This window comes from Dromiciops gliroides, chromosome 1, assembly GCF_019393635.1.
Source record: "Dromiciops gliroides isolate mDroGli1 chromosome 1, mDroGli1.pri, whole genome shotgun sequence".
Taxonomy (NCBI): domain Eukaryota; kingdom Metazoa; phylum Chordata; class Mammalia; order Microbiotheria; family Microbiotheriidae; genus Dromiciops; species Dromiciops gliroides.
The window spans coordinates 542,322,206-542,349,626 of record NC_057861.1 but is presented as its reverse complement, the minus strand read 5'-3'; the positions used below and the strand labels follow the sequence as shown (position 1 = coordinate 542,349,626).

The window sequence follows — 27,421 nt, the reverse complement described above, 5'->3', positions numbered from 1 at the left end:
ACAATTCAGCAAAACTCAACAACATATCATTATATGACATTATCTCTCCTTTAGGGCCAAACTTGGCCATTATAATTTCAAAATATTTTCAACTGTTTTGTTGTTTTTTCTATTTTCACTGTTGTCATTATGTATATTTTATTCCTAGTTCTATTTACTGTACTTTGTATCATTTTGTTTTATAACTCTTATTTATCTTTATTTATCCTGTCTTATGTATAGTAATATTCCATCACTTTCATATACCAAATCTTGTTTTTACATTTTGTTTTCAGTTCTTTGCTGGACTGCAAAAGGTTTCATTATAAATATTTTGGTATATATAAGGACTTTGGATCATTTACCTCCTCCTTTGAATAGGTCAAAATTGCTTTCAACAGTGGTTCACAACTCTACCAACAATATATCCATCTTCCACAGCCCCATCTACATTGACTATTCTTGTCATCTTTTTATCTTTGACAGTTTTCTAAGCATGAAGTGATACATCAGAGTTTTGATTTGCATTTCTCTTATTATTTTTATAGGGTTGTTAATAGCTTTCAGTTCTTCTTTTGAGAACTGTTCATATCCTTCTAATGAGAAGAATGTCTTTTGGCCTTATGTATTTCTTTTAGTTGTCTTTATATCTTGTATGTTACTTTTTTTTTCTTTTTTTTTGTTTTTTTGGCAGGGCAATGAGGGTTAAGTGACTTGCCCAGGGTCACACAGCTAGTAAGTGTCAAGTGTCTGAGACTGGATTTGAACTCAGGTCCTCCTGAATCCAGGACCCATGCTTTATCCACTGTGCTATCTAGCTGCCCCTTGTATGTTACTCTTATCATAAATAATCCACAGAAAGATTTTTTTTCCCCTTGGTTTATTACTTCTCTTCTTGTTCTACTTGCATTTGTTTTTTCCATGCAAAACCTTTTAACTTCCATGTATACAGTGTTATCCATCTTACCTTTTGTAATTTCCTCTATTGCTTTTTTTTTAAAAAATTTTTTTTTTAGTGAGGCAATTGGGGTTAAGTGACTTGCCCAGGGTCACACAGCTAGTAAGTGTTAAGTGTCTGAGGTCGGATTTGAACTCAGGTCCTCCTGACTCCAGGGGTGGTGCTCTATCCACTGCGCCATCTAGCTGCCCCAGGAAGTAAATTTTTAATAAACAAGCAATAGGGGGCAGCTAGATGGCGCAGTGGATAGAGCACCACCCCTGGAGTCAGGAGGACCTGAGTTCAAATCCGACCTCAGACACTTAACACTTACTAGCTGTGTGACCCTGGGCAAGTCACTTAACCCCAATTGCCTCAGAAAAAAAGGGATTTTTAGGAAAAAATAAGTATTGTGCTTTGTCAAAGGCCTTTTTGCCATCAAGTGATATAATCATGTGGTTTGGTTTTATTTTTCCCTTTTCTTTTCTTTTTTTTTTTTTTTTGGTAGGGCAGTTGGGGTTAAATGACTTGCCCAGGGTCACACAGCTAGTAAGTGTCAAGTGTCTGAAGCTGGATTTGAACTCAGGTCCTCCTGAATCCAAGGCCAGTGCTTTATCCACTGCGCCACCTAGCCGCCCCTGGTTTGTTTTATTTTTATTTTTAATAATATTAATTAATAATATTATCCTAATTGTTTGTCTTACATTGAACCATCCTTGCATATCTAGTATAAATTGAACCTAATCATATTGAATTATTTTTTTTGACAAATTATTATAGCTTTTTGGGCCAATTTTTATTTTTAAAATTTAAATCAGTATTCATTAATAATGTGGTCCATAATGTTATGCTAGGTGTTTGAACTATATATGTCTGAATGTTGACTGAATCTTTTCCTTCACAAATTTTGAGAATAATTTTTGTGTATAGATATTCATTGTTCTCTCAAAAGTTTGAGAGAACTCTTCTGCAAATCTGTCTCGACCAAGCTTTGTTTTTGTTTTCCTTTAGTTTTTTGGTTTTATAGTTAATTCAGTTTCCCTGTCTGAAATTTGATTGAAATCTCTATTTATTGTTCTGTTTGTTTAAGGGGGGGGGGTTCCTCTTTTTTTTAAAGCCTCCTTTTGAATTCTCAGTTTTGTTGGCAGATAGCTGAGCATTTAGTGGATTCAGATAATTTTTATTTTTTCTGGGTTTGTTGTGATTTTTTTATCTTATTCTCTTATTTTGATAATTTTCTTTTTATAAGAAAATCAATTGGTTATCTGAGTTCTTGTCTAAGTAAATAATTCTGTAATAGAAATCTGGTCATTTGGAGTCATCACTAAATTCTGACTTTTAACTGTGGTCAGTACTCCAATATAGTCTTCATTTCACCTTTCTTGGCTTCAGTTGCCTCATCTGTAAAATAAAGGTACCTACACCTACCTCCTACAGTTGTGAAGATCAAATAAGGTAATATTTGTAAAGTGCTTAACACAGCACTTGGCACAAAGTACATACTATATAAATGTTAGGGTTCTTTCTTTCTTTCTTTCTTTCTTTCTTTCTTTCTTTCTTTCTTTCTTTCTTTCTTTTTGGTGAGGCAATTGGGGTTAAGTGACTTGCCCAGGGTCACACAGCTAGTAAGTGTCTGAGGCTGGATTTGAACTCAGGTACTCCTGAATCCAGGGCCGGTGCTTATCCACTGCGCCATTTAGCTGCCCCCCTTTCTTTTTTCCTTTCTTGCTTAATGTTGCTCCAAGCCTTTTGATTCACTAGCGAAATGGGTATTCTGCTTATCTATTTGGTCTTTTTAAGAGTTTGATTTAACTATAGCATAATCAGAAAGCTTTTCCTCAAATATTTTTTGTTTCATATCTTTTTTCCTGACAGTTCCCATCTCATTGTGATTAGTGTGCAAGGAGTCTTATATAAGTAGTGATAGTGGTTTGTGCAATAAGTTTTAATGTGTCTGGAGTTTATTGAGCTCTGTCAGGAACAGCCTGTTTTCCCATGGAATATAGTTAGTCATTTAGAACTTATAATAAAGATGGATAGTATAAGTAACTTTGTGTACCTTTTTAGGTCTAAGCTCACTATTGGCTAGTTTTCAACACCTGAGATTGTGTTAGTTACATTAATATTTGTTTAAGGTGTGGCAGCATTTTGTAGTGGAAATAGCATTCAGTCTGGGATCTTCAGGAGACCCCAGTTAAAATTCCAGTTTTACTAAGACGTTTTATAACATTAGGCAAATTGCTTGATCTCTCTTGGTCTCTTTACTCATCTGAAAAATGAAGAGGCCATCTTTTAAAAATTTCTCTGATTCTCATTATATTATGATCTATGCTTTATTAAATTATTTGTAACAAATATAGTACATAGGAATTTTAACTATTTTAGACCTGGAAAGAACCTTAGAAATCAACTAGGCAAAACCAATCAAAACCAGATGTTGCGAAATTATAAATATGTTTCTCCTCAAAGAGGAGATATGAGAAGACACCTTTGCAAAGCTTAGGATAATGGTAATGGAACATTGCATCAAATGCCACCAGATTTAAAGTTGAGAATCTCTATTTGAGTCCTGCATCTGACAGATTAGCTGAGGGTCCATACACCTTTCAGTGCCCAGGCATAGTCTTCTGTTTATTTGGTTGGCATTTGCTTCATAGACCCACACGGTAGGAAGAGAAATCAGAAGTCCTCTGCTACATAAGATTATATAAAAGTTTTATTTAAGGAAATCCAAGTTATGGTCAAATGTATAATTTTCTCAGAGTAGTTTGGTCTTGTGTTTTTGTTTTTGTTTTTCCTTAAGTGAATCCATTAGTTCAGAGAACTCCCAGGATACAAATTCTATCCACTAGAACAGATTAGCAACAACTTTATATCTCACTCTGGTAGAGTTGTCTTATGTACTAAAAGGTTAAGTCACTTGCTCTTGGTCACACAGCTAACATGGGTCAGAGCCTGGACTTCTTTTGACCTCCAAGATAGGACCACTTTGCCATGCTGCCTTTCTGTCCATTTCTTAGCTGTGAATAGTTGAAATATTTCTTATTAAGAAATCAACATAATTGATATGTTTCTTTTCTTCTGTCCCAACTTTTTTTAGGAGTTTGAAGATAATTTTGATGATGAAATAGATTTTACACCACCAGCAGAAGATACACCCTCTGTTCAATCCCCTGCAGAAGTTTTTACACTTTCAGTACCAAATATTTCTTTACCAGTTCCATCCCAGTTTCATCCTTCTTCAGGTAATATTACTGGTCAAGTTGTTGTCCTAATGTTAAGTTTCACTCATTATTCTGAATGAAATCTAAAGAATAAGAAACTTTTATCATTAGTGGAAGCCTTACTACTAACCAGTGAAAATTGGAGGTGATAATTATTTTATAATCTTTATTCTTTTTATCTTTTCTACCTTCCAAAGACTATTCTTTGCATTGAGTTAACCTTTCTGTTCAGGGACCAAAGAGGAGAACTTTATTATTAGGAGAATGTGACTTCTGTTCATAGAAGGCAGTTAGCACTTGGTGATCTCTACTTTGGGGGGGGGGGAGAGCTTACATTCTAATGATGGAAGATAGCACACAAAAGGGAGCTAAAACTTAGGGGTGGGAATGAAGGTATCCAGTGGAGGGCATGGTTTTGAAGTTGAGAAGTCAGGATCAGAGCTAAGAATGAAAGAATGAGTGTGGCTGACTAACCTGGGCTCCTCCACAAAATGGAAATCAGTCCTCCCACCCTTTTTCTCTTAGCATGAATGGTTAAAGTATATGATTGATGTTTGCTGTGTTTTAATATGAAAACACAGACAATAAGAGTAATTTGCAAACATAGTCACATGTTAACCACTTGAACACATTAAAGCATAAAACATTTTCCTTTCCAGTTCATAAACTCAGTTCCATCATCTAACCCCAGACCTTTGGATTCACTGTTCAATAAATTCAATTTAGTAAACACTTATTAAGCGTCAGCACTGGGGAGACAAATACAAAAAAAGAAAGTCCCTATTCTCAGGGCACTTCCAGTCTACTGGAGGGTAGAAACACACAAAAGGAAGTTAAACAGTTAGAGCAGGGGCAGGCACCAGGGGTACCTGCTACAGGGGCATAATATTTCTTGGAGTCCAAATCAAGCAGAGCTGCTAATGAAAGCCGCTGGAGAGTTACCTAGAAAGTTCAAATCCCAGACCCCTTTAAAGAAAAGCTTTGAGAGGAGTTCAGTGCTCCACCTTCCAGTACTTAATAGCCCATGTTATTTCTTCTATCTCCCAGGTCTAAGCTTCCATCTTACTTATTTTGGTTGTTGTTTTTGTTGTTGTTTGTTTGGGTTTTTTTGGTGAGGCAATTGGGGTTAAGTGACTTGCCCAGGGTCACACAGCTAGTGTGACTGCCCCTAAGCTGCCCTCTTAATCTTTATAAAATTAGGTCATTAGGGGATAGCTAGGTGGCACAGTGGATAAAGAAAGCACTGGCCCTGGATTCTGGAGGACCTGAATTCAAATGCGGCCTCAGGCACTTGACTCTAGCTGTGTGGCCTTGGGCAAGTCACTTAACCCCCATTGCGATGCCAAAAAAAAAAAGGACATTTCCTTTTGGGGTCTGTTCCTTTAGTTTTAGGTTAGGACTCTTGTGGTCTTCTGACCTGTTAATTCAGCCAGTATTGGGTAGGTTCTAGGTTCTACCCCTAGAAAATGTTTGATCAACCTTTCTCATAATTGTAGGCACTCAGCCCCTTACTGAATTTCTTACAGCTGAGTTGTGCTTTGTTATTTTGGGTTCTGTTCTCTTTGGATCATTGCATCCTTTCTTCTTTCCGTAAGCTTTTTTTTTTTTTTTTGCAGGGCAATGGGGGTTAAGTGACTTGCCCAGGGTCACACAGCTAGTAAGCGTCAAGTGTCTGAGACTGGATTTGAACTCAGGTACTCCTGAATCCAGGGCCAGTGCTTTATCCACTGCGCCACCTAGCTGCCCGGTTCCCTAAGCTTTTAAATGGTTTTACTACAATGTCCCCATACTCTTTATTAATTCTTCTTTCTGTCACCATATATCAGCCCTGAAACCATATCCCTTTGATAAGATTCTCTGTATCCCTTTCTCTGGGAATCACATAGGTCAGATATTTTATTACTTTGTTTAAAAAACAGCCACCTTTTTGCTTTGGAAAATCTCACCATTGTTTTTACTTATAATAGTTAAAAAATAATTAAGATCAGGAAGGTACTCTCTTGCTTTTCTTTTTTGGGGAGGGTGGGGTTTTTTGTGTCTTCACCACCTATAGTGATGCCTTGTATAGTAGGTAATTAATTAATAAATGTTTATTGAATTTGTTGAATTGGTATTGCCCTTCAGTGAACCATAGGAAGTGAGTAGATTTGTCAGTAAGCTTGATATCTCACAGTAAACATTTTGGAATCTGTTTGGTTGGATCCTACTCATTTACTGTATGTTATAAATCAGCTATGAGAACTGAGTGATTGTATGGTTGGAAGAGCATATCATTAATTGCACCTTTTACTCCTTAGGTCTTAGTAACCCCCATAGAATAAATTGATGTAACAAATAGTTAGGAAAAAAAAATCCCATTGCAATTATGTAAGTTTACTATCACAAATGTGCTACAGTGCCCCATGTGTTTGTATTAAATATATAATGAATGACATTTTAATATACAAATCCTTATACATTCATTAATGGAGCAAAAAATGTTTAGTATAACTTACTTATTAAATTAAGTTGATATTAGAAGAGATAATGCATAAAATTGGAGAGCTACATCTAAAGTATATTTAGAGGCAGCTAGGTGGCACAGTGGCATGAGCCCTTGAGTTAGAAGGACCTGAGTTCAAATCCAGACTCAGACATTTACTAGCTGTGTGACCCTGGGCAAATCAGTTAACTCCAATTACACATGCACTTTCATGCGCATGCGCACACATGTGTATGATGTATACGATTATATGGCGCTTAGTATTCCTGTAAACATTTTCTCAATATATGTAAAAAAACTAATTAGCAAACTTTGTTTGCTAAATCTCTTTTAGGTGTTAGTTGTTTTGTTGTTGTTGTTTTTCTATTAAAATTCAAGAGTAGGGGCAGCTAGGTGGCGCAGTGGATAGAGCACTGGCCCTGGAGTCAGGAGTGCCTGAGTTCAAATCTGGCCTCAGACACTTAACACTTACTAGCTGTGTGACCCTGGGCAAGTCACTTAACTCCAATTGCCTCACTAAAAAAAAAGTAAAATAAAATAAAATTCAAGAGTGACCTAATGATGTAGTGGATAGTCAACTGGGTTCAAGTCTCACCTCACATTGGCTTTGCGACTCTAGGCAAATTACTTGACCTATGAGTGTCCTGGGCAGCTCAGTAAGAATATAAGTTGAAAAGTAGGTATAGATCTTTATTGATAGAGGGAGTTTTCTCTCTGGGAGATTCTCCTAAGTTGTACATAAGTAGATTCACAATATTCTTTCTCATCTTTGTAATAGAAACATTCATATTTATTGATATTTGACAAGTTCAAAGAAAAATTTTTGATATATATTTGATGACTTTGTTACTTAAATTCTGGTGACCTTTAAATTTTTTTAATGTGATGGGGGGGGGGTGTATTTTTTTCCCCTGTAACAGAAGGATTGAAGTCTCAAGTTGCACGCCAGAGTCTAAACTATATCCAGGAAATTGGAAATGGCTGGTTTGGAAAGGTAAAAATTTATTTTCTGAAGCTTTAGTAGTGAAATTTTGGTTTTATGACTGATTGATCTATGTCCTTCATCATGTAGAATTCCCATTAAGTGTCATATTCTACAGGACAGATTACTAGTTTATTCAACCAGCAAGTGAAATAATTTAAATACATTTAAAAAGAAAACATTTTGGACCAAAGCCACATTAACTATTTAATTTATATTATCACTTTTACCTTAGTTACTATACTCTAGATTACTTCTGCCATTTTTCATACTTTACCTTGTAGTGTTTTTTAACCCATATTTATTTTTCTTAAATCACTTCTGTTAATTCTATATTTCTTTAATGTTTTGTAAAATTCAATTAAGCAAATTTTTTATGTTCCTGTTTATATTAAGGACTTTTAATTTGTGTTACTCTAAAAAAGATATTCAATGTATAGTTTTAGGTACAAAATAAAGATATACTATTTCTGGAATGTGGTAATTATTTTAAAGTTAGAATATATGTATAAAGTTTTGCTATTTATTTGTACCCAGGATATGAGTATTTTTATCCCTTTATAATTACTTGCCCCTTCTAAAACCCTAGTCTGTTATCTTGTGGCTACCTAGATTTAAGCCTGAGATCTTTAAGGCCTATGTCATTAGAGAATAAGATCTAGCAGACCTCTCCCAATTAGAAACGTTTGGGGTACATTCTAGTGACTGTTAGGATCAGTCTAGCAAAATTTGGAGAGACATGTCAACACTAGGTTGGACAATGGGTATTATCTTTTGGTCATAGTAATAGTAATTTATAAAACATAGAGGACATAGTAGACCCAGACAAATAAAATCTCTGATCCTTTGCATTATTTAAATGTAACAAAGGAAACTAACATAAGCCTATCAAGGTAAAATGCTTTTGACCAAAAAAATTTTTAAATATCCCTGTAAACTGACCTATTAACTGATAAGTTATATTTTGCTTAATAGAAAAGGTATTTATCTGTATGCATGTTAGAATCATTTGTTTCTTTCTGGTAAAAAAAAAAAAAAGGACTTTTCTGTGGTGGTTTAGAAATGGAAAAGAAAGGACTATTTGTCTTCACATATTATTTCCCCCCATATTTCAGTTGATTTTAATCAGGAAATGAAACTTCCTGTTCTAGTTTGATGGGCTTTATTATAAGGAATTGTTCTTTGTTTCCAGGTTCTGCTTGGGGAGATTTACACAGGGACTAGCGTAGCAAGAGTAGTAGTGAAGGAGTTAAAAGCCAGTGCAAGTGCAAAGGAGCAAGATAAATTTTTGAAAAATGGAGAGCCATACTAGTAAGTAAACTTTAAATTGTTCAATGATGTAAATATGTTCTGTTGAATGAAGTTTTTTGTTTTTTTTAATGTTGAAGACACTTTTCTTTGTCTTTTTTTATATAATTATGGTATCTTTTGTGGGAAATACTATTCAAAGAAATTTTCATAGACTGGGGCAAAACATTGAAATTATTTTCCCTAAAAAGATCTTAGCGCTATTAAATATTGAATTAGAATTCTATAATTAAATTTGCTAGTGGAGACTGGCACTATAATAAGCATGGCTCAAAATTGAACCTTTCTATGAAAATTTGTATGACTACCCTTAATTTAAAAAATCCAATGAAATATGGAAATGTTCTCTCTGCAGTGGCAATTACTTTATTTATTAAGAAGCTGTGTATAAATTATAAATCACTTTCTCCTAATCAGAAGTAACATATTTATCTAGTCATATTTAGTTTGCTATTTCTGTTTAAATTTGATATAGAATGTTCTAGGATAGTGATTTATAAAACATTGCAGTCTATAGGTAGAGAGAATTCCCACATATCTGAAATTACAAGTCCTTAACATATTGCAATATTTACATTTGATTCAGTACCCCCAAAAAAATTGGGATAAAAGCTTGTGGAAGTTTTATTGGCATGCTTAGTAGTGAACATTGATTTGAGGGTTTTTTTGTTTTTTAAATGTAGTATTCTTCAGCATCCAAATATTCTTCAGTGTGTTGGACGATGTGTGGAAGCAATCCCGTATCTTCTGGTGTTTGAGTTGTGTGACATGGTAAGTTTCAGGAGAGAATTTAAGTTCATATTTTTAGAAGATTTTATTTGAAAGGCTTATGAAATATGTGAATATGGGGGCCAAATACCAGTTCTACCTCAATCTCTTGCTTCAATTTCAGGTGCTTTTGCTGGTAATATATTAAAAAATCACAAATAGGTATTTCTGGGAAGTGATCATTTACATATTCCCACTGAAGGAGGAATATCCTGTTAGCTTTTGTATTTCCCTCCTGGACTGTAAGGTCAAAGAATAACTTGGGTACTTTATGATGTAATAAACACCTTGATCTTCCACTCATTGTGTAAGCCTACCAAAGAAATGGATGAGCCCAAGCTCAAAAGCCCAATTCAACTTTATGGATAACTGTGGTAATGTGACACTGTTAAGTATCCATTAACACTAACCTCCCACAAACAGTTATAGTTGCTCTTATCTTTTCCTCTACCAATGACTGGTTCACTTCCTGTCATAGAACCTTTTTTTTTTTTTTCCTGAGTATTTAATATACTATTAGGCAGCTCAGTAAAGCTGAAAGGATATAAAACTTCTTCCCTCCTACATAATAGATTTGTTCAGTTAACTTCTCTTCTTTCCTTGTGATTCCCTGTCTCAGTTTTCAGTCAGATCCAGTAACTTTAACATTTAAATCCAATTCCTTTACAAAGGACAGATTTCCAACCTATCAGTGACTACTACTTATGTACATAAGCCTTAACATTAACCAGTCCTGCAAACAGTCGGTTATTGGACAATGCCTAACTCCTCAATTATTTTTCTTTGCTATGTTCACCATTGAGTTCCCATACACATGATTTATAATCCTGATTCTATCCCCATATTAAAATCTCTTATGTCCCAACCTTCTCCCCCCCAAAAAATAAAAAAATAAAAAAACTGGAAAAAAAATCTCTTACATCCATCAGGTTCTGGTCCTCATCCAAATGCATCTTCGACACATGATTTAACATTCCAGTAGAGTACTAAGCAACTTGTGACTTTTTAAATAGAAGTGCTGCTCTCCCTCTTAAATGTCACATAGGGTTAATTCATCCATAATTCTCAGTTTTATAGATACACAAAAAAATTAAGGAGTGAGAACTGTGTTCCATCTTGTTACCATGACCTTTGCCTATAAAACATGCCCATATTTAAACAAATATATATTTTTACAAGCCTTTGTTATTTATTCCTTTTTTATTATTTCCTTCAGTATTATTTGTACCACCCAGCTCCATTGAACAAGAAAAGAAAAAGAAAATCTTCATTAACACATATGTATAGTTCAGTGAAGCAAATTCCCACATTAGCCATGTCCAGAAATGTATGTCTCATGCATTTTGAGTCTATTACCTCTGGCAGGAGGTGGGTAGCCTGTTTGATCTTTGCTTCTCTGACTTCATAGTTTATCATTGTATTGATCAGTGTTCTAAAGTCTCTCAGAGTTGTCTTTTCTTTACAGTGTTAATTGTTATTATATAAATAGTTCTCCTGTTTCTGCTCACTTTATGTCACATCAGTTCATAGTGGTCTTCCCAGTTTCCTCAGAAATTGTCCATTCTACCATTTCTTTTTTTCCTTTTCCTTCTTCTTCTTCTTCTTCTTCTTCTTCTTCTTCTTCTTCTTCTTCTTCTTCTTCTTCTTCTTCTTCTTCTTCTTCTTCTTCTTCTTCTTCTTCTTCTTTTTTGCAGGGCAGCGAGGGTTAAGTGACTTGTCCAGGATCACACAGCTAGTAAGTGTCAAGTGTCTGAGGCCAAATTTGAACTCAAGCCCTCCTGAATCCAGGGCTGGTGCTTTATCCACTGCACCACCTAGCTGCCCCTATTCTACCATTTCTTATGATAAAATAATATTCTATTAGATTCATATACATAATTTGTTTGGCCTTTCTCCATTAAACGGGCACTTCCTTAGTTTCCAGTTTGGGGCTACTACAAAAAGAGCTGCAAAAAATATTGTTGTACATATAGGTACTCTTCATCTTTATTTGACCTCTTTGAGGCATAGTCCTGGTAGTGGTATTGCTGGGTCAAAGGGTATGCACAGTTCAATAACTTTTGGGGCATGGTTCCAAATTACTTTCCAGAATGACTGGACCAATTCACAGCTCCATTGACCATGCATTAATGTGTCTCTTTTCCCACAGACCCTCCAACTTTTATTTCCTCATTTGTTATCTTTGTTTATCTGAGTGTTAGGCAGAGCCTCAGAGTTCCTTTAATTTGCATTTCTCTAATTATTAGTGATTTGAAGTACTTTTTCATATTGTTGATAGTTTGAGATTGCTTCCTTTGAAAACTGCATGTTCGTATCCTTTGACCATTTATCTATCAGGAATGGCTTTTAATCATACATTTGGACCAATTCCCTTTATAGCTTGGATTTTTATCCTGGAAAATGTCCTCTGTTTGGACTTTTATCCTAGATACCTTCTACAAATATTTTTCCCAATTACTTGTTTTCCTTCTAATTTTAACTATATTAGATTTGCCTGTGCAAAACCTTTTAAATTTTATATGATCAAAATAGCTCACTTTATCTTTTATAATCCTCTCAATTGCTTGTTTAGTCATAAGTTATTATCTTCTCCATAGATCTGAGAGAGAATTTCTTCATTGCTTCTCAAAGTTGTTGATGTCTGTTTTAATAAGAGACATCCAGATTGACTTATGAATTTTATGCCTTTGCTTCACTAGTTGTCAAGGGGTTAAAAGCCTATTAGAAAATTAATATCAGATGAATTTAAGAGTGGAACCAGTTAAAGTAGGAAAAAAAGCAGTATATCACATTTCTCTGATAAGGACTTGGTTCTAATGGTCAAAGGATATGAACAGATATTTCTCAAAGGAACTAAAAAGTATTCACAACCATATAAAAGAATAATCCAAATCACTAATAATAAGAGAGGCAAGTCACACAAGCCTGGAGGTTTCAACTCATACCCTGCAAAAGGACAAAAATGACCCAAAAAGGGCACCAGTCAATGTTGGAGGGGTTGTAGAAGGATAAGACATTCCATAACCATTCCAAATTTTGGAATTATGCTAATAAGGTAACTAAAATGTCCATACCCTCTGAACCAGAGATTGCATTATTGGGCTTATATCTCAAGGAAGCTGTAGATAAGAAGAAAGTCCCCATATACTCCAAAATATTCATAGTAGCACTTTTTCTGATAGCTAAGAATTGTAATCAAAGCAGATGCCCATCAACTGCGGGATGGATAAACAATTTGTAGCACATGAATATAATGAAATAATATGGTGCTATAAGAAAGTATGTATGTGATGAATACAGAGAAGCATGGAAGTTCTATGTGACTTGATGCAAGTGAAGTAAGCAGAGCCAAGAAAACAGTATATACAGTGAAAACAACAGTGTAAGAAGAAAGAACAACTGCACACCAGAAAAATCAAAAGTGAATGTGACGAAATTATCAAGTGGGACTTGAATGAAGAGATATTAGAAGACAGCCTCAATCTAACCCTTGGCAGAGGCGGGAGGTCCACAGGTGTCACCTATTGCACATGTTTTGGACATTATCAAAGTTATGCTGTGTTTTTTCCTCTCAAAAATATTTGTCATATAAGGATGACTCTCAGGGAAGGGGAAGTGGAGAGATACTTGGGATAATTATGGTGATGTAAGAAACAGAAACTATCAATAGAAACTTATTTTTAAAAAGAAGTAGGACCAACATTAGGTAAATAAAGTAACAACAACAACTAGTTTATGTATTGCTCTTTAAAATTTGCAAAGCATTCTGCAAATATTTTCCAATTCTTTTAGCCTCACAACAACCCTGGGAGATAGGTGCTAGATAGATTTATTCTGCCTTGCCTCATAGGTCAGAAGTAAGATCAATAAACAGAAGTTACACAGAGGCAGATTTAGATTTATAATAAGTGAAAATTTTCTTGTAATTGGAGCTGACTGAAAGTGGAATGGTTTGTCCCATAAGTTTGTTGGTTGCCCTTCACGAGAGGTGTTCAAAGGCTGGATAACAACGTGCTGGGTATATGATGATTTCTGAGATTTTTCAGCCCTGGGATTCCATGAGTCTTTGGTTTATGCTAATTTTAAGGGTAACAAAACATTTCATGCATGATCTTTCAAAGCCAGAAAAAAATAAGCGGTTGGATGTTCTTTAATTATAAGTTTTGTTAAGGGCTAAAATTCTAGCTAGTCTGTCTAAAATATCTAATGAGTGGTCGCCAATAAATTATAAGCTTTAGCAAGAGTTAGACTTTTAAGCATTTATTAAGGAGAATAAGAATTTGGTAAAGAGAGAGAAAGCCCTAGATTCCTATCTATTAAAGGGAGAGCACATTTCTAGCTCCCCTCTCCACCAGCGTCCTCAGGAAAGAGTGTGAGCCGGAGCGCCAGTCTCTTCCTTCCTCCTCCCACTAGCCCGCATCACTTCCTGACGCCAAAGAAAAGACTCCTGGTCTTGCCCTCAAAGACCTTCGCTTCATGGGCGGAACTCTTCTACAGTAAGTCTCCAGCAGGTGGCATTATTCCAATCGTTACAGTTTGGTAGCCAAAATATTCAGATTTTTAGAATTTTTAAAAATCTTATTTGAATAGAAATGTGAAAAACTTTTGTCATTTTTAGAATTGAAATAGCAGTGAATTTAAAACCATAGGTAGGGTCTGATTTCTTTTCACAGTTCTGCCTTTTCTGTGTTTAAAAATTTCCTTTGACTAGGGTCTGGAAGAGTGAACACAAAAGGAAGCAGTCATCTGCAACACTATGATTTGGCACCCCTCTTCCAAACTTCCTATTTCTGTCATGAATTCTATCTACCACCTTTCCAATTACTTAGGTTTACAACTTTAGTATGATTCTCAACTGTGACCTCTTCCTCACCCCACGTAGCCAGTCAGTTAGTTCTGCCTATTTCTAGCTTCTTAACATCTCTCACATCCATCCTTTTCTCTCCACTTAAAGGGCCACCACCCTAGTTCAAGCCCTCATCATCTTTCTTGGCTGGACTACTTCAATAGCCTCCTAATTGGTCTTCCTGAATCCACCCTCTCTCTAATTTATCTTCCACACGTCTGCCAAAGTGATTTTTCTAAAGTACAGGTCTTACCACTTCACTACCCTACTTATTAAATGAGCTGGTTCTATATTACCTCTAGGATTAAGGAACAAACTCTTGTTTGACCTTCAGAGCTTTTTTACAATGTAGCCATTTGACTTTCCCTGCTTTGTTCTTCTTTATGGATACTTCATTCCAGCCAAATTGGCTCACACAAGTCATCCCAACTCCTGTCTCCATTCCTTTTCACTGGCTGCCCCCCATGCAGTCCTTCCTCATCTCTGTGTCTTTGAATCTTTAGCTTCTTTTAAGGCTTCACCTTCTATGTGAAGACTGTTCTGACCCCTTTAGCTGCTAGCAGCCTTCCCCCACTGCATGTTATATGTACATATGTGTTTATATGTGCTAGATTGTAAGCTCCTCAGGGGCAGACAATTTAACTTTTGTTGTTAGATTCCCGTTACCTCAGTAGCATGCCCGTGAAGTATTTAGTAGATACTTAACAAATGCTTGTTGATTGATATTTTCATTTAAATTTCCTGATGGAGTTTTAAATGTTTTAATATCAGTCTTGAAGATGGTGCATTCCAAAGGAAATTGAATTGATGAGCACAATTTGTTCAGGATTTTTCCTGCTGCTTTAAGGAAGTGATACTCTGAGTTGTGTGATACTCTGGAGTCATATTTGAGATAATTACTAAACAAGTCACATGACTACTATATCATAAGTTCTAATATAAGATATTTGGAAAAGCCCAAAACTGTATTAGAAGGAATTAATATGTCTTTAGTTCCATGGTGTGAAGAGATCCCTTCAAAATAAATTTAAATAACTTTTGTTATGGTTTTCATTTTATTGGGAGATCATTTAATCTAAGTGCAATTAACTTGATAAAAATAAGATGTCCTGAATCTTACCCTTCAGCAATCCTAACACATACTATGCTTTTGGCAACCATATTTTTCAAAATGTTGTTTGCCTTTTCATGTAGCCAAGTAATATTGTTTATTTCTTTAACAACTATCAAAAATATGGATATAAATCTATGTATATAAAACTATCAAAATTATGACCTTATAAACTCTCAAAATCCCCAAAGCACTAGATACCTGATACCACAGTGATGATGATGGTGGTAGTAGTGGTAGTAATATAGTTCGAGTGAAAATGCAAAATTTAATTGATTCTTACAACATCTCTGTGAAATGAGTAGTCCAAATACTACTTCTGATTTACAGCTGAGTAAACAAAAAGTTTAAGTATATCTTGCTCTCACACTAATTGTGACTCCAAGAATAAAACCAATATCTTCTGGCTTCTCGAAGTATGTATGTATGTGTAGACTAACTAAGCATGTTTTCTAAATATATACAAACCGTGCTGTCGAGTTTGGCTTTCATTTTTACTCATTTCCAGTTATTTTGAAATTATTATTTACTATTGCAGTGAGCACTCTTTAGCTGAAATAGGATCAATCAACAAACGTTTATTAAGCACCTACTATGTGTTCAATTCTGTGCTAAGGAGACAAAGACAAAATAGAATTGTCCCTGCTTTCAAGGAACTCACGTGCTTTTGGGGAAGATAACGTGTGCATATTAATATATACAAAATAAATAGGAAAATATGTTAGCTTGGGGCTAAGGAAGAAGTTCTACTAGTTGGGAAGATCAGGAAACTTCTACAAGTGATATTTGTACTGTATGGAAGGAAAATAACATTTCTGATGGGAAGTGGGGAGGGATTGCATTCTAGGTAAATGGGATAGTCATGTATGTATTGGACACTAACTGGATATGTAATGTCATATATGAGGAACAGCAAGAAGTCCAATTTGACTGGAATAATGAGTAAAGGCTAGAAAAGTAGGTTGGAACCAAAATGGCAACCAAAGGAATTTATATCTTATCCTAGAAGCAGTAGGGAGCCATTGGAGTTTGTTCAGCAGAGGAGTGATGTGGTCAGGCCTGTACTTTAGTCTGTTTAGGTAGCTGTGGAAGATAGATTGTAGTAGAGGGAAACTCGAAGCAAGGAAACCAGTTAGGAGTCTATTGCAGTAGTCCAGGCAAGAGGTGATAAAAGACTGAGTTAGGGTAGTGACTGTGTAAGTTGGTAGAAGGAGATGGATGTGAGCAATGCTGTGCAGGTATAGGGGGGGAAAGAGAGTGGGCAGTCAAAGAATACACCAAGGTGGTTAACTTAGGTGACTGGAAGAATAGGGGTCTCATCAGCAGAAAGAGGGAAATTAGGAAGAAGGTGGTTTTGGAATAATGAGCTCTATTCTAGACATTTTGTTTCCAGTTAAAAATGTCCAGTAGACAGTTGAATGATTTGTAATAGCGAAGCTCAAGAGATACTGGGGTAGTTGGGCAGTCATCTCTGTAAATCCATGGGAGCAGATGAGGTCACCAAGAGAGGGGTGAGAGAGAAAGAGGGCCTTTCCTGAGCCGAAGGGTATGCCCACACATAGTTAGAAAGTGATGATTTTCCTGAGAAAAAATCAGACTTGTAGGAGAACCCAGAACGTGGGTTTGCAGTTGCAAACCCATTGAGGAGAGAGTATCTCAGGAAGAGAGGGTCATCAGTAGTATTGTGCAGCAAAGAAGTCAAAACGGATGAAGATTGAGATGTTTTGCTACTGTTGAACCTGAGTATTGACATGCATGAATACAACAAGCCTTCAGAGACCATTGTTCTTCCCACAAATATTAAAATTTATTAAGGGGAAGGAGACAGCAGGGAGAACTCTTGGGTTGCATTGTAGTAATTCACTGTTAACAGAGCGCAAGTGTTTGGACTGTGAGTACACACCCAAGGTAGTATAAAGAAATAAACAAATGAAATGATCTCGTGAGCCTGGCCTATTGAGTAATAAAAATGTTTCTAGTATGTTTTGATTTTTGTCCAAGAGAAAACTATTGCCCTAACTTGTAAGCTAATTCAGAGTAAGGATTTCCCACCAAATGGGCTTTCCTTCTCTCTCCACCACCTTCTTTTTCACATTAATAGCTACTTTCTTTGTAAATACTTAAGTAGTTATAGGCATTTGTGCTGTACATGGACCTAAGTTGCGAGTGCTTTAAAAAATCACCATTAATAATGAGATATTGATTTTTCTGTCTCTGCTAAGGATCTAATAAAAACCTCAAAGACACAGGATCAAAATAAAGAAAACTCACTTCATTATATATTAATCCATCTTCATTTTATGACTTTCTTTGTTCACAAACTGAGATGGTAGAATTGCTTAAGTACAGCCACATATAACTAGATAAAATATCACTTTAATAGGGCAGGTATTACTTTCTACTACAGCTAAACATCCTAAATAGTGATATTGATTCATATAGCAAAGTAAACATAATGTGTAAGCTGTAGACTCGTAAAAACAGGAAATTCCACCAAGTTCCAATGTGATTATACACAACAGTGGAGGGGAAGGCAGGGAACCCTACCACAAGAAGAACATGAACTATTCTTAAAGAAAGGTTCTAATTTCTCATTTGGGCTTCCCTGCTATAAGAAATTAGTCAGTGGCTTTCATTAGCAATTAGCAAATGAACAAGAGTCCCATGGTTTGAGGACAGTGCTATAACTCCTTCTTTTTGGGTGGCATGGAATGGGCCTTGGAATAATTTTATTATTGACAAGGCAAATGATGGATATAATAATCAGAAAAAAAAATTGCTTCTTGGGGGCAGCTAGGTGGCGCAGTGGATAAAGCACCGGCCCTGGATTCAGGAGTACCTGAGTTCAAATCTGGCCTCAGACACTTGACACTTACTAGCTGTGTGACCCTGGGCAAGTCACTTAACTCCCATTGCCCTAAAAAAAAATTTTTTTTTAATTGCTTCTTCTAATTACATACCATAATGCTCAGGGAACAGCCTGTACCTAAAGACTTTCATTGACAAAGTAGAGATAACTTCAGTTAAAGTAATTGTTCCACAATATTAATCAAGTGCCTAGTGTGTATGAGGTATGTCCATTAAGTGCTATGAAGGTATATAAAAAGCAGCGTAGTCCCTGCCTTCAAGAAGGTTACAGTCTGGGGGCAGCTAGGTGGCATAGTAGATAGAGCACTGGCCCTGGAGTCAGGAAGACCTGAGTTCAAATCCGGCCTCAGACACTTGACACTTACTAGCTGTGTGACCCTGGGCAAGTCACTTAACCCCAATTGCCTCACCAAAAAAAAAAAAAGGTTACAGTCTTTTTTTTTTCTTAATAGTATTTTTTTTTCCAGTTACATGTAAGGATAGTTTTCAACATTCGTTTTTATGAGATTTTGAGTTCCAAATTTTTCTCCTTCCCTCCCCCCTCCCCAAGACAGCAAGCAATCTGATATAGGTTATATATGTACAATCACATTAAACATATTTCCACATTAGTCATGTTGTGAAAGAAGAATCAGAACAAAACCTCAAGAAAGAAAGAAAAAAAAGTAAAAATGGTATGGTTCAATCTGCATTCAGATTCCATAGTTCTTTTTCTGGGTATGGAGAACATTTCCCATCACGAGTAAGAAGGTTTGTTACAGTGTTATAGGGAAACTGGCATGTGTACAAATAAGTATTCTAAAAGTCACAATCTGAGATCCAGGCAGTTTTATATGAAATTTTAAAAGCATCTATTGTATAGCTGTGGGATTAGAGATGGTTTCATTGAGGAAGTTGTAGTTAAGATAGACTTTGAGCTCTGATTCCCCTTCTCCTAAAGCAGATGAATGAGTTTAAGTATCTAATCCCTGCAAAATAATAACTATTATAAGAGCCCCATATCCTTTTATAGAATATCTCTTTCCATCCCTAATAGTATTCATCAGTATTACCCCCCTCTGTCAAAATAAGATTTCCCTCCTTTTCTCCCCCTTTTTCAGTCCCTCTCTTTTCTTCTTCTTTGCTTTCTCCTATAGGCTCTCTTCATCCCAAAAGCCTACAAGAATTATTTTCTCCTCATTGTTAGCCTTTGACTTGATATGGGTATATCACATATTCCCCTTTGTCCTCTTCCTGCCTTCTGCTCCCCTCCCCATTTTTATGCACCCTCCTGTTTTGTAATTTAGTCCCTTAGAAAACATTGATTTGCCTGTAGGCATTGTTGTGACATTTAGTCCAGGATTTTTCGGATTTGATTTTCCACCATCACTTGTTCAACTTCTGTTTTCACCCATTTCTTTGTGTATGTATATTTAGAAAGTCTTTTAATGGTCTTTTTGTTGTTACTTTGTTTTTGTTGTCCTTGGTTCCTATATTTGTTTACCCTTGTTGTATTTCATCTGGCCTGTTTAAGAAGCAAATAATCTCTTCAGGTCTGGTTTTCTTTCTTTCTTTCTTTTTTTGGTGGGGCAGTTGTGGTTAAATGACTTGCCCAGGGTCACACAGCTAGTAAGTGTCAAGTGTCTGAGGCCGGATTTGAACTCAGGTCCTCCTGAATCCCCAGCCAGTGCACTGCACCACCCTAGCTGTCTCTGGTTTTCTTTTTAAGAATGTTTTGAACACCTCTTTATTATTGAATTCCATCTTTTTTCATTTATGATTAGATTCAGGTTTGCATAGTGGGTCAACTTGAGCTCCATTGTACTTTTGGAACACATTATTATACTCCCTTTTTAATTTTATAGTGGGTACAACAGAATAGTCTTGCATTATTCAAATTTTTTTTCTTTTGTATTTGAAGATCTTCTGACCACTTGCAGAATTTGTTTTCTCAGTGGAATTGTTAAATTTAACCACTATTTGCCTTGAAGTTTGAAACCTTGGGCTTTTTTTCTGAAGTCAATTTATAGTTTCTTTCAGCTAACCCTTCGTTTTCTGTGTTCAGCAGTTCTAATTAGTTTTCTAGTATTATTTCTTACATTATGGTGTTCAGATTTTTTTACTTATTTCCTTCTGGAAGACCTATAATCTAGAAGTTGTATCTAGTCATCCCGTCTTTGAGATCATTGTGTTTTACTAGTATGGAAGGCATACTTTCTTTTAATGTTACAGCTTTTTGCTTCTTCCAGATTGTCCTTTGCTCCCATGTACTAGAATCCACAATCAGTTATCCTTTTCTTTGTTTCTCTGGTGAGACTTACCACCATGGATTTGGGTTTTTCTATTCTGCCAATTATTTCTGTTGTACAATACATTCTGCTTTCACAATTCTTATTTTGCTTTTAAACCATTGAGGAACCAGCATGCTGTGGTTTCATGGTCTTCTCAAAAATCCACCGTGTCTTCTGCCTCATCAGGTGTTGAATCATTTACCACGGTTTTGCGTTATTTATTCATAGGTGGCTACTCCTAAATTTTCATGGAGATGACTCCAAATACATGAAATCTGCAAATGATGACTTTTAGAGCCGTAAAAATCTCAGCAAAATCCCTGAGAACTATCACAAAATCACTTTAATGGCAGAAAAGATGTCAAACCGAATGGCTAGAGTGAACCAATTGGTTACGATTAGTTGTTAGTTTTGTCATCTGTGCCTTGTATCTCAAATTCTCCCTTGTATAAAGGAAGGGAGAAAAAAAATAACTTAAAGAACTCATGTCCATTGAGAGGGCCATGTGCTACCACCAGTGTTCTAGCTTCATCACTTAAGGTCACCAGCCTTGTCCTGAGCAGTCTGATGAGGTCCCCAGACTTTTTTTTTTTTAATGTAAAAGAAAAATAATCTGGACATCAGACTTAGTTGATTTGAGATGACTTAAGATTGGAGCAATTAAAATGAAATTATGATCCCTGTGTTATTATTCTGTCTTGTTGACTTGGATTTGCTGCAAGTTTAGTCTTGCATCTACCCAGTACCCCAGGTACTTAACGGTCTCCATCCCACCCTGATCCTGGCCACTTTACTAGGACCCAGCAGTGAACCTTGTACCTTAACAAGATCTTTTAGTCTCTCTGCCACTTCTTTGATCATGTACAGTGTCCAAAATATGCCCCTCTGCCCCCTGAATGTAACATTCACTTAAATATATGAAACTTTGGAGGTATGGAAAGGACTTGAGCCTGGAGTTGGAAGTCTGAAAAAGCGTCATGATAAAATGGATAGAGAGCTGGCATGAAAACCATGAAGACCTAAGTTCTAATCCTGCCTCTGGCACAGTAGCAACAGTAGAGATAGGAACTATAGTTATAGTTCATGAGCATTTTCCCCATCCCAGACAGCAAACATGACATAGACATAAAGCCTGCTCATGGGAGCTTAATTTAACTCCCATGGCCTCTTCCAGTTGACAACCTTGTGCACAAAACAGGTCAGGGGTTAACCCTGGTACCTTCCTTCTAATTCATCAACCCAAGTATTGCCACCCCTACCACCTCCTGTTTGTCCAGAAGTCTTAACAAATGAGGATCTTTGATTGGCACATATATTTCATTACTGTTTTACAGAACTTAAGCTCCAGTCAGTGCTGTTTCCTCTTTGTAAGCTGTCTTTCTCTACCTCAGTCTCTGCTAATTCTACCTATCCAGTGTCTGCTTTTCCTTATTTTATCCAATGAGATAACATATAAAGTGCTATATAAATGTTAACTATTAATATTGGAAGAACAGTGTAGTGGATAGAGAACAGGCCTTGAGACCAGGAAGAACTGGAAGATCTCTGTGGTCCTGGATAATCTTTGGTGCTTTCAGGCTGTTGTGCCTGAGCAGCAGGTAAGTTGATGAGAAGGTGCTGACCTCTACTGGTTGAGAGAGGTTTTTTCCCTTAGGAGTTCCCTCAGTGAAATCATGAGTCTAGTCCCTATCTCGGTTGTGGTTGTGGTTCTGGTTGTGGTTCTGGTTGTTCCAGAGGCAGGACTTAAATCCAGATCTTCATGGCTTTCAGGTCAGCTATCTATCCAATTTATCATGATGCTTCTTCCTTGGCCTAAATACTACTTTGTCTGTGAAGCTTTCTCTCATCCCCTATTCCTCAGTCAGAAGTAATCTCTTTCTAAAAGGAGTAAAGCACAGCTCCTTGCCTTCACAGAGTCTCTTATAGAGGAAACACAAACTTGTTCACAGCATAGCTTAGTGCTGTGGAGAGGACTGGATTTGGAGTTGAAGGGCCTTTGTTAACTAATATCTTACTATCCCAACCCTGTTATTTATCACCCTTGGGCAAATCACTTAACTTGATTTTGGGCCACAGTTTTTTTAGCTGTAAAATGAGTGATATGATCTAGATCTTAGCTTTTTAAACTGTGGGTCACAACCCCCGTATAGGCATCCTGTAACTGAATGCGAGAGTTGTTAAAAAAAAAATGGGCAGCAATAAAAGGATATGTATACCTATTTTATAAACCTATACACCCAGGGTCGCGTAAAAATTTCTTGGGCAAAAAAGGGTTGGGTCACAAGTGGAAAAAATTTAAGAAGCCCTGATCTAGATGATTGCTGAAGTCCTTTTTGGCTCTAAAGCTGTGATATTGTGAATTTTTCTTGAACTCAGTTTTTTGAAAACAATTCCTAAGGATCTGAGGTTCATTAAATTGTAGTTTACAATATGACTTGGTTGTTTTTTTTTAACAAATAAAATTTTAAAATATCATCATTTTATTCTTTTCTTTTTTTCAAAAGAGGCATTAGAAAGTATTATTCTTTAAGCCTATCTTTTATAAAAAATGAATGAGTTGTCATGGCCAGCATTAGATCTCCTAAGCAATGGCAAAGCATTTTTCATTGGGGGAAATTAATTCTAAAATAAACAACAGCCATAGTAGAGTTTTGGGAATTATGAGAAAATGTCATAACTTTTGTTGGATAAGAGGTAGCAACTGGCGATTCTATACTTTCCAAATTAAAAAAGAAAAAGATTGAAGAAGTTATTTAAGAACAGTCTTGTTATTCAGCTATTTTTAAAATATTTTTGATTCCATTGCTGCCTATTCTACCATTGTTTAGTTATATATTTTCTTGTCTTATGTTCTCAAATCTAACCAAGGTAACAGTAAGATTGCAGCATTTCTATTTCTGAATTTTTTTAAATTGTAACTTCTATCTGTATACTTTTTTAAATTTGAGGAAATTCTGGTCTCTAAGAGTAATAATCATAGAGGGATAATGAATGACTCAGTACGCTTTATCCAATCGTGAGTAGTCTTGCATAGAACAAAGTTTTACTGTTTTTTTAATCATATCTAAACTAAACATCTTTTAAATCAACTGATAATTATGTAACAAACTTTATTATGGGAATTTTAAATTTTGTAGAAGAAATGTCATTAAATCAATCATCTTGTGGTTTTGTTTTGTTTTGTTTTTTGGCGTGGCAGTGAGGGTTAAGTGACTTGCCCAGGGTCACACAGCTAGTAAGTATCAAGTATCTGAGACTGGATTTGAACTCAGGTTCTCCTGAATCCAGGGATAGTGCTTTATCCACTGCGCCACCTAGCTGCCCCTCTCATCTTGTGTTTTGATGAAATGGAATGTTTTCCTAGTCAATTTGAGACCTAAACTTGCCTTAATTAACTTCTACTGCCACCAGTTTTTCTGTTCCCGGATTTACATTTTTTTGATTTTAGGAATTTATTTCATTTTATTTTTTTGGTTTTGGTTCCCCCCCCCCACTCCATCTTTTAGGGACATACCTTCGTTTGTCAGTGAGCTTAACAGATAATTGAAGTGCACAATTAATCTTTACTACAATGTGAAGAAATATGGGGGTACAAACTCTATAGATATGAGATAAATTCCAAGTTCAGGCGCATATTATTATGCAACTTGATACAGTTTTAATCCATTAGTAAACAGTTCTAGATGCTCACCTGTTATCACTTCCTGTTCTAGTCTGAAAACCCTTTTTACCAATCCATGACTCTCAGGTTCATTTGTCTTGCTAGTCCCTAGCCCACCTTCCTTCCAGCTCCCAGCCTAGGCTGTTGTTTCTCTCTCCTCTTTTTAAAAAAATTCTCTTCTTAAGGTTATAGGATTTGCAGCAGGTAGAAACTTTAGAGCTTATCTGGTTCATCTTCATTTTAAGATAAGGACATTGAAGCTTAGAGAGATTAAGTGACTTCCCTGAGGACACACTGGTGGTAGCAAATGTCAGAACTAGGAAGTACTAGGGGATATAGTCCTTCCCTCAAGCAGCTCACCCTCTAATGGGGAGATAATGTGTCAAAAGCTATGATCTAACAAGATATAATCAGAGTAGATGGTTGGGGAGAGATAGGAAAAGTCTTTTGCAGAAAGTAGGATTTGAACTAAGTCTTGAAGGAAGCCAGGGACACCAAAAGGTGAAGGTGAGGAGGGAGAACATTCTAGGCATGAGAGACAGCCAGTGAAAAGGCATGGAGCTGGGATATGGAGTGTCTAATGCAAAGAACAGGAGGAAGGCTGGTGTAGCTAGATTGTAGAGTATGTACATGGCAGAGATTAAGGTGTAAGAAGACTACAAAGGTGCCAAAAAGAAACAAAAGCCTAAAGAAGACTACAAAGGTGGGAAAGGCTTTAAATACCAGAAGATTTTATATTTGATCCTGAAAATAGAAGGGAAACACTGGAGTTCATTGAGTAGGGGAGCCATGTCAGACCTCACTTTAAGAAAACATCTGGGGCAGCTAGGTGGCACAGTGGATAGAGTACCAGCCCTGGATTCAGGGGTACCTGAGTTCAAATCCGACCTCAGACACTTAACACTTACTAGCTGTGTGACCCTGGCCAAGTCACTTAACCCCAATTGCCTCACCAAAAAAAGAGAAAAAAGAAAACATCTGGGGGGCAGCTAGGTGGTGCAGTGGATAAAGCACTGGCCCTGGATTCAGGAGGACCTGAGTTCAGATGTGGCCTCAGACACTTGACACTAGCTGTGTGACCCTGCAAAAGTCACATAACCTTCATTTCCTCACCAAAAAAAACATCCAGTATGTGAGTGGAGGATAGATTAGAGTAGTGAGAGACTCAAAGAGATGAGACTCTCTACCAAATGTTTTAGTGCAGAGAAGGGAATATTTATGAGAGATGATGTGAAAGTTCAAAAAGGTCTCTTGGCTAATGTAGCCAGTGTCTGGTAGGTTCTACCCCTACAAAAATGTTTGAACAGTTGTTTATTCTGGTTTATGGATATTTAGCCCTTTTTTCCCCCAAGTTCGCTGAGCTGAGCTTCATTTTTCTATAAGAACATCTTGGATCCTATTCCCATCATTTGTGTTCCTCTTTGCTTTTTACTTTATCATTAGTTCTCTTCTGGAGTAAGATTTCTTAAACCAGCCTTTTTTTGATGACTTAACTCATTTCTACATCATCTGACTCTTCTGCAACCATAAGTTCACTGTAAAAAAAAAAAATCTAATTTTTGTCAACAAAAAATTCAAATATATGTACATATGCATGTAAATAGTCTTCCCTTATAATGTTTAAAGTATTTATGATACCACATCTGTCTTATGTTATGTATACCTCTATACCCCCTTGCTATTTAGTCTACCATTCTAGACGACAGATACATTTTACCATATTTTTTTAAAAAACACTTGATGGTGTGGGGGGGATAGGTGTAGTAGTAGAGTATATTAGATAGGGATGTGTACATTCTGAATTACTTTGTGAATGTTACTTCACCTAGGCTGTACATTTAGAATTATGATTAAAACAAAGTGACTACGTGAAAAAATAGCATGTTCATTTGTTTAATAATTATGACACCCGGGGGCGGCTAGGTGGCGCAGTGGATAAAGCACCAGCCCTGGATTCAGGAGTACCTGAGTTCAAATCCATACTCAGACACTTGGACACTTACTAGCTGTGTGACCCTGGGCAAGTCACTTAACCCCCATCGCCCCACCAAAAAAAAAAGAGAGAGAGAGTGAGAAGAGGGATGCAGTGGCAAACGGAGGACATGTAGAAACAAAAGACATCCAATAATTATGACACCTTCATTTTTACCCATCCTTTTTCCTATTCAGTTTTAAGAATGAAAAGACTTAGTTCAGTATAGCACACTATAGAAATTAAAAGTCCCTCAGAACAATTTCCATCCATTTCTCTAGATTTTTGGGGGGGTGGAGGGTGAGGCAATTGGAGTTAAGTGACTTGCCCAGGGTCACACAGCTAGTAAGTGTCAAATGTCTGAGGTCAGATCTGAACTCAGGTCCTCCTGAATCCAGGGCCGGTGCTTTATCCACTGCACCACCTAGCCGCCCCCCGGGTGTCATAATTATTAAACAAATCCACTGCGCCACCTAGCTGCCCCATACTAACGAATTCTTGAGACCACAGACAACCTTTTAGGGCAGGGTTCTTAAACTGGGGTCTGTAAATTGCTTTTTGGAGGGTGGGGGTGAAATGAGGGTTAAGTGACTTGCCCAGGATCACACAGCTAGTAAGTGTCAAGTGTCTGAGGCCAAATTTGAACTCAGGTCCTCCTGAATCCAGGGCTGGTGCTTTATCCACTGTGCCACCTAGCTGCCCCCATTTCTCTAGATTTTAAGAGGCATTTAAATAATCCTTTTTCAATATATTTCAAATAAATCAGAGATTAACTCAAAGAAACCTTAAGTAACATGTTGCTGCGCCTGAGTGACATCTTGATATAGTCACTTGCTGCCCTCTACAGTCAAGTATGGAAGATGACAGGTTTGTGAGAATTTTTAAAACTTAGGTTTCTTTGGGGTATTTGATTTTCATCTAGAATGTATACCATTAAATGCCCATTTTATTTGATGTTTGTTAAGTTCAGTATAAAAATTAATTTTTTTCCAAATAGAATATACCATTCTAAA

General features: G+C 36.5%; 1 protein-coding gene across 1 annotated transcript in view; it reads left to right on the top strand.

Moving 5' to 3' along the window:
- LMTK2 (lemur tyrosine kinase 2) overlaps positions 1-27,421 on the top strand; it is a 115,524-nt gene that overhangs the window by 48,726 nt on the left and 39,377 nt on the right. The window contains 4 exon segments of the mRNA XM_043989821.1: positions 4,017-4,161; positions 7,543-7,616; positions 8,797-8,915; positions 9,596-9,683. Coding sequence (XP_043845756.1) covers positions 4,017-4,161; positions 7,543-7,616; positions 8,797-8,915; positions 9,596-9,683 — 426 coding nt within the window.